Here is a 12,216-nt window from a genome sequence, read left to right on the forward strand (position 1 = left end):
AGAATGAGTCAGAAAGTTTAAAACAGGAATGGTAGAATAGCTTAAAGCACTTCGGGTGATGATTAAAATGATGCAGATTTGTCAGCCAAAGATTTTCCAGAACACTTTAAGGATAAACTCTGCCCTTGCCTTATATTATGAAAATTTCAGTGACAGAGATAATGCACCCTTAGCCTTTAATACACAGCTGCAGTCTCCCAGGCATTTGGGACAAGTGCTTTTACTGTGCTGAGTAGTAGTAACAAAGAGATTAGGAATACAAACTCTGTGCCTAACTCAGGTTGGAAGCCAAAAGGTCGTATCTATTTCAGAATTATAGCAGCAAAGAACTCACTGTTACCACTGGGGCACATTAGCACTGAAAAAGTAAGTGCAGATGACAAGACAACAGCCCACAGGGTCGCCAATACAAATTAATAACTGTGTGTGCACATGCATGCATGTGTGTGTCTGAAAACAACTGAGAGACAGATGGTTGGCAAGCAATTTTCCCTTTGGCATTTGTACATGTCCGTTCAGTGCCTGTATTTGGGTCATTTGCTATGATAAATGCCATGTGACAGACTCAATGGAAGTAAAGCAAAACTTTACTGCATACTGACTGTACCCAATTGTAATTTTAACTCACCAATATGGAATACTTGTCCAAGAACAAAACGAACCTTTTCCAAATTGACTTGTTTAAATAACCAAAATGTAGCTAGAAAAAATCCTATATAAAAAGCTCATAAGAACTTTATATGCCATGTACAAAAAATACAAAAATGAATGAGACCTGTTGAATATATGGAGAGAAGGAGGAAGGCGAGAGATGGAGGCATGGCCGTGGGACATTGTAAGTCTATATGGAAATGTCACAATGACTCTCCCTCTTTTATACAACTCCTATATGCTAATTTTTATTAGTATACCTAAAAAGTTCTCATACTATAAACTGTCTCTACACTTTTTTTTTCGGCACATTATGAACTAGGAAAGAAAATGAAGGCAAAACAGGATACCTATCCACTTTGTCTTTTCCCAGTAATGAGCTAATAAAATGACCATTTGATCAAAACATAACATTTTTAGTAATTCTTCTACATATGCATTTGCTGAATCTCAGAAATGCCTTCAGTGGTTAAACAGACTGAGTTTTTATGATAAGAATTCCAGGTGGACTGAAGGCAAATCTTAGTGAGACATTTTAGGGAAAAGTTAAAAACATGATTGGCCAGGCATGGGTGGTTCACACCTGGAATTTGAGCTGAGTTTAACAAATACAAAATGAACAACAGAGACAAAAAATAATCAAAAGGATCCACAGAAATATTATCCTAATTCAAAATATCAATAGAATCTTTGCCAACTAATGAATTATTTTACTCACATGGGAGTTGAAAACACTCTCATTTACTTGTCACTAAGTGATAAAGGCAACATCATCCGCTAAATGGTATGTGCAGAATGAAATCAGACTCAAAACCATACATAGCTTACATTTGTTTGACATTAAATGTCTGCTTTCAAAGTGTTATCTGTGAGTACTTTACAACAATTTTATCAAAGAATGAAGGGACATGATGTCCAAACATCTTCAACAAATGCATAAGAAAGCAGAGGCTTGTCAGAACATGTTTTCCAATGACCTAAACACCAAATTCCCCCACAGAATGAGAGGATCTTTCACGAAGTCAGGCACGATTTTAAGTTTCAACTTACAATTTGGCAAGGATTTCATATTTATAGTTCCAAGTTTGCTGTAGCCACACTTAATTGTCCATATAGTTATTAAACTATATTGAAGGCAAGGTAGGGGAGGATAAGGATGAAATCATATATACTCTCTTATTTGATACTACCAATTTGACATTTGCACTGTTTGCTCCAACACATCTAGGCATATTCTTAAGTGAAGCACAGAAACACTTGTAAAATATTAAGTTTTACCATTGGGAAATTGATTTTGCTTTAAGAAAGTTTCATGTTACCACTTAATTTCAATCTAAGCTACCTCAAATATTGAATGTAATTATACATATCATTTATAAAGTAAACTTGATCACTATATTTAAAAGAAATGATAACTTTGAGAAGTACCACAGCAATAATGCTTTAGCAAAAGCAATATATAGCCCTACTAAAGTAGATGCCACATCTTCAGGCGAAAAAGGCAGTCTTGATTTAGTTAGACAGTTTGGGCATAGATACCATTGCTCTCTCTCCTACAGTAAGTACCATGTGCTCTATCCTTCCAACACTGGCCTCTCCTCACACATCTGTATTTCACAAAACTTCCTGATGGGCAGCAGTATCCACAGATGTACTATAAGCAACATTTTAAATGTGAATCTTTGCAGTCTGAAATGGAATAGTGGAAATAAACACATTATCATCATCCTACAGTTTCCAGCTCGCTTCCCCTTTCACACACCACTGAGTTACAGTAGTTAGGTAGAAAATAGATTTGAAAAGCCAGTTTGCAGTGCACCTCAGCAATGAATCACTTTAACACACTGTGCATACAATAAATACCTTCGGGCTACATTAATATGCATTCCCTAAGTTCAAGGATACATAAAAATGAAGTTTGCTGCTCTAAAGATTTTGCCTTTTTTAAGAGTATGTATTTGCATATGCAGTTCTGCTGCAGAATCCAAATAAAACACACTTTCTAATTGTAGCAAAGCATGACTCATATTTTAGGCTGTCAACATCTTATTAATAAAATGTTTATAGATCACACTAAGCATGCAATCAACTAAGTGCTGTGGTCAAAGCATCACAAAATCATCTATGTAGGTAAAAATAGCAGTCAGGAATTTTAACACTCAGTCTGACCTCCAGCATGGTAAGAGTTTATAACAACCGCCAACCACCAAAACCTAGCTAATTTATTATCATTTGTCAACACTCTCTCAAAGTGACAATATTCCAAATTTCAGATTCATGATCACTGAATTGTCAGACATAAAAAAAAATACATGCCCCTTTCATTTAGTTTAGGCCTTCTTTGACATAACTCCATTAAGAACTGAGCAATTTAAAATAGCATGCAAACAAAAATGTCTGTGTTCTACAGCAGTAACAGTATTACAATGTTTCTATTCTCTATAAGCTCTTGGTTTCAGTGCTTACTATTTAAATTGTCCCCCCAAAAGACAGCAACCACCCAGACTCCTCCCTGAGCTGGACTTAGTGAAAAGTCAATCATCTGAGGAAACAAGGGCTTTATCCATCAACATTCTGGAAGTAGCAGGTGCATCATCACAGAAAACAAGAGGAAGAGAAGCAGCTCAGCTCCATTTTGCCTTACACTCAGACTATTTCCTATAGTGTGTAATTTAACAGTAGATTGACAATCAGTACACTGTTTCGAAGTTGAGAGAAACTTTCTGACAACCAAGTGTCTTCCTATCAACTAGCCTCTGGAAGACACGACAAAAAAACAACAACAACAACAACCCTGAATTATCAAGGGTTTGTAGGATATGCTGGCACTTATTACCAAAGACCTTCAAAGCAAACATGTGGGTTTGAAGAAAGATTTGCTGATTTAAAGCATGCATCTGTGAGCATGCTTTTAGCAGGAGAGTGGGTACACCAGAGAATACAGACTATGGCTAATTAGCACCAGAAGAAGAGTCTGCCTTTCCCTCTGCTTGCTATAAAGCACTTTGCCTAAGTTCACTCACTGCCTCACCCCTGCCCTGGGGATGCATTCACTTTCCATAGTCCAGAGAGGGTGCTGAAAAGCTGTCAAAGTAAATCTGTGCTCACTTTTTGGATGGTTTAATTTCAATGGAGCATGAAACACACTAGGACGGTTAATAAGTTTAGCCAGGCGTGCTGTTCTCCCTAATATATTTTAATTATGCATCTGTTTTAATTGTAATCAGATTAAGTCACCGGAAAGGCACAAATTGGAATTGTCCCTAATGGCTATTGGAGCTTTTCATCAGTTTCTAAACATTAACAAAGTTTAAAAAATAGGTAGAGACACACCAGCACAACTCTCACATTTTCCAAGAATCAATGAAGTTTCTCTGACAACAGAGTTTGGGTCTCATTAGCCACCCAAACTAACCCAAATGCATAAGACAACGTCAGTCTCTAGGGGCGTCTTCTTCCCCAATTAGCAGGAGAATCACTGATGTCTGATGCAAAATTCCCAAGCCAAATGGAAAGCCAAAGCTGTTAGAAAGTGCTACCCCATCGATTGGTGAGGGAAGCGGGGCGGGGGTGGGGGGGAGACAACAATCAGCATTATCGCAGCATTATCAGGACTTCAAGTCAAGTGCTGTATACGTCAAAAGGGAGTGCACGTCAAAGGGTAGGAACGTTGAAGCAGACTCTCTCTCTCTCTCTTGCTCGCTAGCTCACTCTCACTCTCTTTCCATTTTGGTAAATGTCTAAAGTGCGTTTCAACTTCTGGAAATAAAAGTGTCCTATCAATAAAAGGAAATGACACAAGGAAGACCTACTAAGCCGGGGGGGGGGGGGGGTGGGGGGAGCTTCCTTCCAGTCCCAGACTTAAAATCGTTTAATGTGCTTTGTGGCACCAAAGAATACCTAGGAGTTTTTTTTTCTTAATATATGTTCATTACACAGTTTTCCAAATTGCTGGGATTTCCGCTAAGAAACTTAAGAGTCTGCCAAGCAGACTCTCAAAAGAGAGCCTGCAGCTAACTCTGAATGGAAACTCCCTCCCTCCAGCCGGCCCGCCCAGTGCGCTCACGTTCCCGGGTGTTAGCTTCTAGGTGTTCCCGCTAACTAACGTGTCACCCACATCTCCAGGTGTTGAACCAGTACCTCCTACAAGATCTCACTTTGTGTCTTCAAGCGGGAAGCTCCCAAGCCAACAAGGAGTTTCCCCACGCAGCCATCATCATCACCACTGGGTCTCTCCCTCTTACCTGTCATCATAGCAGAAATCGGCACTCAGGGTGTTGAGATACAAGGCGAGCCCCAGAGCGCTGCTCAGCAACTCTGCAATCATCTCTCCACCGCCTTCCCTCCGGCCCCGCGCCCAGCGCCAGGGCAGCCACGGCAACAAAACACAGAAGCATCAACCTCCACCTTCCGCCGCCTTCTCCTCCCAGCTTCACTTTTCCCTCGCTTCCGCGCCCTCCCGTGCTGTTCCTCCCTCCCTCGGTTCCTGCCGGTCCGTTCTCTGCTCCTCTCCTCCGCCTCCTCCAAACGCGGGTCCTCCCGGGTGCGGGCTCACGCCGCGCTCCCCTGCCCCGGCGCCCGGGATCGATCGTGTGAGCGAGCGGCGTCCTCCGGGGTCCGTGTCCACCCCCAGCGGATGCGCAGGGCTGGTCCTTCGCGCACTGCTCGCCGGTCCCCACCCTAACCCATGGCAGTTTGGGGCGCCCTAGGTGAGGAGTGAGACTCGGAGGAGGTGGAAGAGGGCAGAACCTGGGAATAGCAAGGACCCGATCGAGCCAGGGGGTCTGGGACCAGCTGGTGGAAGAGAAAGAGGGGCGGGTGGGAGGGACAGGGCGAACCGCCTCCCCTCACTGCCTGCCTTCTAGGCGCACGGCTCCGGGGGTCTCTAGGACTGACTCCGGCCGCCTGCCTGCCTGCCTGCCGGGCGGCCGCAGCACATTCACTGTTTACTAGCTCCCTGCCAGCCCCAGTCCCAGCCCCTTCTCCGGTGAAGTGGGAGGAGGTGGCTGGGGACTCCAGAAGCTCCCGCGTGGGGTGCCGGATCCGGCCCCCTGCGCCTGCGTGGCCAACCCTCCATCCACGACTCGCCACGCCCCTTTCTCCACCCAGCTCCTCCTCCAAACACTCCTCCCACTCGGCCCCCCGCTGGCTGCAGGCTCCTCCCACCCTCCCTCCGACTGGACTCCCGCCTTGCACCCCTTTTCCTTTCACCCTGATATTCAAAGCCTCTTCCCCTTCCCCCCTCCAGGATGAGGATGCTTGCTGGAAGACAGCCCAGAGGGATAGCCGGAGTGAGCCCTGGGGTGGGGTGAGGGGGGGGAGCTAGAGGAGAAAGGAGACCGGAGAACGTGGTCGCTCGCTCATCTGCTTGCCTGCTACATCTCCAAACCAGCGTTTCTGTGCCAAGCGCTGCCAGGCACGAGTCTGGTCAGCTGGAGAGATTTCTTTGGACCTGAAGAAGAAAGGGGGGGGGGCAGGTTTGGAGAGTGCCTGTGCTGCAGCCTTGGTTGCCACAAATACACCCGCAATCAGCACGCATTGCATGCATAGGACACGAGCCCCTAAAATGGGAAGGAAAGGCGTATTTTGAGAGCTTGGGTGGCATATTTAGGAGGGTGCCGGGGATGTTTGACTCTGAGTCTACCTTATGGTTGATCCCTAATGTCGATGGATAGACGTGTGGGAGGAGAAATGTCCCTGTAATGCAATGAGGTTAAAAAAGAAAGGATCCCCCCCCCCCCCCACACACACACAAGACCCAAAAGGTAAGAAACACACGTCCCGCAGGGTGGTGTGTTTGCGGGGTGTATTTGGTTTCTAGACTGTCAAGCTGACCCTGAAACCCACAGGACTATTAACCCAGTACAGCGCTGCCCCAAAGAGCGGAAAGCTAATGCCCTTCCTTTCTTTTCCGCCCGGATGCGGGCCTGGATGGAACGCATCCAATATGATGAAATATGGTGTAGAAGAATAGACCGGGTAGAACGAGCTCTGAGTACTAAAGTTGCAAGACCAAAGAGGACTATGGGCTGCCTGCCACTGCTCTTTCCTGGCTGGTCCCCTTCCTGGCTGAACTTGTGGCTCCCTTGCACCAGGATGAGCACGACTGCAGTGCCCCCTGCTGCATAGTCACGGCAGGGCATGAGGAAAGCCTCCTGGCTAGCTTGTTCCCAAGGGAAGAGGCAAGAGCATAAGCAGCAAGTAGCAAAGTGCCACAAGAAATCTAAACCCCCGGGTATCTAGCAGTGATCTGAACAGTTCTGAGCAAAACAAGGCTACATTTTTCTAGATTTTATGTGAAGTCTGTAAAAAAAAAAAAGAAAAGAAAACAAGACCACCACACACAGATGAAATGAAATGTAAATATATACTATCTAAAAGAGTTAAATTTTTTATGTCTGGGATGAATGAAAACATATATAGAAAGCAATTAAACCATTCAAATCAGTGATAGTTTTTTTTTTACATTTCCCTTGATACTATGTGCTTATTAGTGAAGAGTTCTAAAATCCTGCCAATTGGTACATCAAGACATTTTGTGTCTTTTTGCTGGGCTTTTATTGTTAATACTGGATCCTGAAACACTGGGGGAAGAAAGAATGCATAGTCTAGAAGAAGATGCCCAGGTCTGAATCACCACTTCAGTTCTTGGGTAACCTGTGCCATATGTCTATTTGGGTGTCAATTTTCTTACATACCAAGCAATCAAAACAGTACCAATATCATGGGTTAGTACTGTGATTAGGATTACCATGTGAAACATCTCACAAGGGTTCTGGAAAGTAGAAGTGTTTGCTGTTTTGTCTTTTATTTGTTAGCTGAATTCCAGATGTTTGTCGCTGAAATATCCCAACGCATCCACACTCTCACTCCTGCAATCTGCTATCCTAGATGAAGCCATCGTTATCTCCTGCTACAGACCTCCAAAGAGGTCTGTTTACTACGTCTCCTGAAATCCCTCCTTCTCCCCAGTCTTAAGGCTTTGTGGCAAAAATGTGAAAACTCCAATGTCTCTGCTTGAAAATGTTCAGTGGCTTCCTGCTGCACATGGAAAAAAGTGATGGTTTCCCATACAGGGACATTTGATCCTGACTGCCTCTCCTCTTTCACCTCATGCTCCTATGCAGACAACACATACATCCTTCTTCTTGGGTACCAGCCTACTTTTTCTGCTTCCACCCAGTTTTCTTTCCAGACCACCAGTCTGTCTCTGGGTCCTCATTATTGTATCTTTGCTCAAATGCTATTCTTTCAAAAAAAAATGTTCTCTAGCCCAAAGTTTATAAAGAAGCCTCCATCCCATTACTCCCCCATCATTCCATTACTTTTTTTTTTTACAACCAATATTATTTTCCAAAATTGCCACTTGAGTGGAAGCATCATGATGGGGGCAATCTTCACAGTCTTGTTTTCACACAATATCCACAGCCTATGACATATAGACACATAGAAAGTAATTTACCAGATGCTAACAATGAATAAATGTGTGAATGTATGTACTTTTAGAGGAATGTATATAACAACCAAAATAACAAATATCACCATGTAAGAATAAGCTGATTTGTTGTTAGTGTTAAAGATGGAGAAGAATTAAGTCAGGAAGGGGAAAGTAGGGCAGGCCTTCTCAAGAGCATATTGCTTCTTCACAAAGACTGAAGGTGGGAAATCACATTTGGACAGCTCTCTTCAATAAGCAAGAAGACCTGGTGACATAAAAATAACCAGACAGTTGTGAGTTCAGAGTGCTAAAAGCTTGTAAGCATCATTTTCAAAGCTTCAAAAGTTTAAAACTTGCCTTTCTCCACCCCACCCCCCATTTCAACTCCTGTGAATTACAAACCTAACAGACTGTGAGATAGGGTCTAAAGTGGTCTATCTTCATCCATAATAGATGGAAGGCTGAAAATCCAGCTGCCTATGAAAAGTCCGATTGTTTTTAACAAAATTTCTCTTATAATTTCACATGGATCTCAATATTCTTTCTGTACTTTAAATCATAGTCTCTTTCAGATTGTTCTCCATGGACTGAGAAACAGTTCCGGCCTCTCCTACCTTCCTTGAACAATTGTAAGGAGAAAATCAGATTAAAGAAGTCATCAGCTATCCTCAGAATCATTCAGAACCTAGAGAAACATCTCTTTACGTAATTAAGGTATATTCTATCTGAGATTGCTGCTGCTTCAAATCTGAATTTATACACACTCTATTTAAAGCTACTGTTGCTCTCACAGATGAAGGAAATTAGGCTGGTTGGCTTGAGTGTTCTACCTTAGACACAAGATTGGCCAGAAAAGTGCTAAGCCCTTATTTTCCCTAGTAGGCTCCACACATCTGCTACCTTCCCACTTCCTCAATGAATTCTTTTTTATAGTAGCCCAGACCTACCCTGCATTTGTTCTGCATCCCCAGTCCTTTGTTCTATAATTCATACCTCTGCCGTGCCAGTTCCTCAGGGTAAAGATTTCCTTATTTGCCTAAGACATTTTTAGTTTATTGCACAATACCATCTTCCCTTTGGGTGTTGCATAAATATTAACTAAAAATCCACATCTGGTGCTGGTCGTCATTTCTATTTGTCCTAATATAACTTCCCTTTGAACAATTCATTTCGAAAGTGTGCCAAGGGTGAAATGTGGCACATAAATTCTCTCATGCTGCATAGAATGCCTTTTCAAATGCCCACAGATTTGGCTATTTATGAACAGGAAGATTTGCACCTCTTCTTTACTCTCTCAGTTCTAAAATTGCAGCAGGCTAAAGTAATTACAATCCTCCATATGTTTTCTGGAAAGGTATCCAGGAATCTCCTGCTAAAATCTTTACAGATTGACTAGGTAGCAGAAAAACACTAGCCCAGCAGGTGAAACTGCCTGTTTAGCTCAGTCTGAATGGGACTCTCTGCTGGGGGACTCTTAAACTCTGGGCTTTGCTCAGGAAATAACCCTGCAGGAGAAAAACAGCAGAGCGTGGATGAAATGTGGGTCAGGGAGCTGAAAGAGGCACATGGACTGTTTGGCTAACTAATGACAGTAAATGCACTGGCTGCACATGTTACATTGAGATATTTCCCAGCTTCCCATAAAGTGCTGCCCTGCAGACACCATGGCATAGAGCATTGCTTTATTCCAAGACTTGTGATCTATTAGGAATAGAATTAGGACAATGCAGCCATGGGAACAGATCCTGTCACAAAACCAGCTGCTACAAAAATAATACTCATATTAAGAATCTCACACTTTTCCCAGCTTCCAAGTCAGAGGATATAGAGGCAGGGGAAGGAAGAAAACTAGAAGGCGAAGGAGGAACATAGAAATAACATGTTAATAAGCACACATTGCCGTGATGTCGAGACTATTGATAGAATTCAGAACTTAAGAGAGCACAATGAATTGTGTAAAATCTCTTGCAATGTATTCACATGCACTGGTATAAATAGTGATAAGAAAAAGTATAAGAGTTTTAGAAATTTCCCAGAATTGGGTTACAGAGTTTTGATAAGCCTTAGGTTTTGTAAAATAAAACTTGTGTTCTAGTTTTTTTTCTCCCAGGTGGGAAAATATGTTTTGATGGAAATATGAGTTTATATGTATCATTTAGTCACAAGTTTTGCAGAGTGTAGGACATTTAAGCCAGGATTTTCCTAGAGGAATTTTTGCAAAGGGGACCTATTTAGATAGGAGGTCAGAACAGTAGCCACTAACTATATGTGGCTATTGCCTTTAGCTATTAAGGTGCAGAACCTTAAGTGTAAGTTACTACACATCCACTGTGACAAAGACAAAGTTGTTGATTTGGAAGCTTAAAACACAGTAACAACAAGCAAATGTTGAATTATTCTAGAAAATTCTTTCAGATTCAAATTCTAAATACTTTTTCTATGAAATCTCTTGAATATAGTCTTGATTTTTTTTCTGCTCAAAATACAATGCCAGCAATTATGAAAAGCTTTGAGGTTCATCTTTGCCTTAGGATTTGGAACACTGTGTCTCATTTTTCTTATTTTTGTGATTATAAATTTTGCATTTTCACAGATGGAGCAAATCCAAGTTGAAGTCAATTCATTATCACAGAGATGTCTCTACACTTGATACTAAAAACTAAGTACACAATTCATCCACTCAGCAGTATTACAAAACTACTCATGTTAAGGTCATTGCAGGATCACAGAGCCATGTAATCATTCATTGAAACAGTTTTATATGTAGATGTGTACATTTTTCAAAATTGTCCAGGCATGGTGGCTCCTGCCTGTAATCCTACCTACTCAGGAAGCTGAGATCTCAGGATCTCTATTCCTTTGCCAGCCTGGGCAGAAAAGACTGTGAGATTCATATTTTTAATTGACCATCAAGAAGCTGGAGGCAGAGCTGTGGCTCAAATGGTAGAGTGCCACAGTTGAGAAAACAAGCTAAGGGACAGTGCTCAGAACCTGAATTCAAGCCCCAGTACCAGTATACACACATACAGAAATATTATTTCCAAAATTGATTTTATATATCCTTCCCACTTGAAATTAAGAACAACAACATGCCTAATGATTAAATTTAAAAATCCCACAAATATTGGTATATCAAAATGTCAATATATAAAACATTAAACTTTATGTTTTTGAACCATGGGTTAAACAATAATGAGCAATTTCCCTAACAATCTATCTGTGCAGTTAAACATCATTTGGTTTATATTGCACTTTTAACTTTGTTCAGCCTATGACTTCCTGAGTAGCATACACCTATAATCAATCACACTTTTTTCATAAACGCAAATTCAAGCTTCACCAAATATGTCTTCAGCATCAGCAGGTGAAGGGGACCAGGGCCCATATGCTTCCTGTTTCACCTCCATCATTTGCCTACTGAGTCATTGCTTTCCCCTCACGGTAGTAATATTGGCTGAATCTGTGTATACATCCAGACATCTGCTTTGTCTTCTCTCCCCATTTGAAAAGCCATCTGGATACTGTGCTCTCCCCTGCACCCAAGACCACTTGGCTGGGGCCTTGACATCCTACCTAGTTTTGACAGGCTTGTCTATGGAGGCTGAGCTGTTACCTGGACCCTCCCACTACTCAAGGAGGCCCTGCTATATATCATGTCAAACCACAAGTTCCATCCGTCTCTTGACTTTCTAGCATAGCCTAATGCCTATGGACCTCTTTGGCTGTGTTCCCATCCAGATGATTGAATTTCCTTTGGATAGCCATAACTGCTGGAATGAAGCCCAAGTTCATCACACATCTTTACATTCTGTAAGTTGAGCTACGAGAGCTTCTCTTCATGAAGTCACCAACAGCTGGGGTGGCTTTTCCTTCCACAAGAACTGCTTTTTTCCCTCCTTCAACCACATTATACTACTTAAGTTTGATGTGCTTTACTTCTTTATGTGCTCCTGTGTTAGGATTCTGTTGGAGCCTAAAAAATTAACATGCTCTTCTCAATGGTTGCATACTGCCAATGAAAGACATTCTTTTCATTTACACTCACAAATGTGTTAGTACAATAGAATTCTGTTTCCATCAGAAAGAATGCATCACCCCATTTAAAAGAAAATGGAAAGACTTAGAAA

The 12,216-nt window shown here is 42.1% G+C and overlaps 1 protein-coding gene across 1 annotated transcript in view; it reads right to left on the reverse strand.

The window, feature by feature from the left end:
* Positions 1-5,622, reverse strand: part of Tmtc2 (transmembrane O-mannosyltransferase targeting cadherins 2) — a 336,895-nt gene extending 331,273 nt beyond the window's left edge. The window contains exon 1 of the mRNA XM_048358667.1: positions 4,896-5,622. Coding sequence (XP_048214624.1) covers positions 4,896-4,978 — 83 coding nt within the window. The 5' untranslated portion in view covers positions 4,979-5,622. The remainder of the gene's footprint in view (positions 1-4,895) is intronic.
* Between the last annotated feature and the right edge of the window lie 6,594 nt (positions 5,623-12,216).

This window comes from Perognathus longimembris, chromosome 1 (genome assembly GCF_023159225.1).
Source record: "Perognathus longimembris pacificus isolate PPM17 chromosome 1, ASM2315922v1, whole genome shotgun sequence".
In the NCBI taxonomy this organism is placed as follows: Eukaryota; Metazoa; Chordata; class Mammalia; order Rodentia; family Heteromyidae; genus Perognathus; species Perognathus longimembris.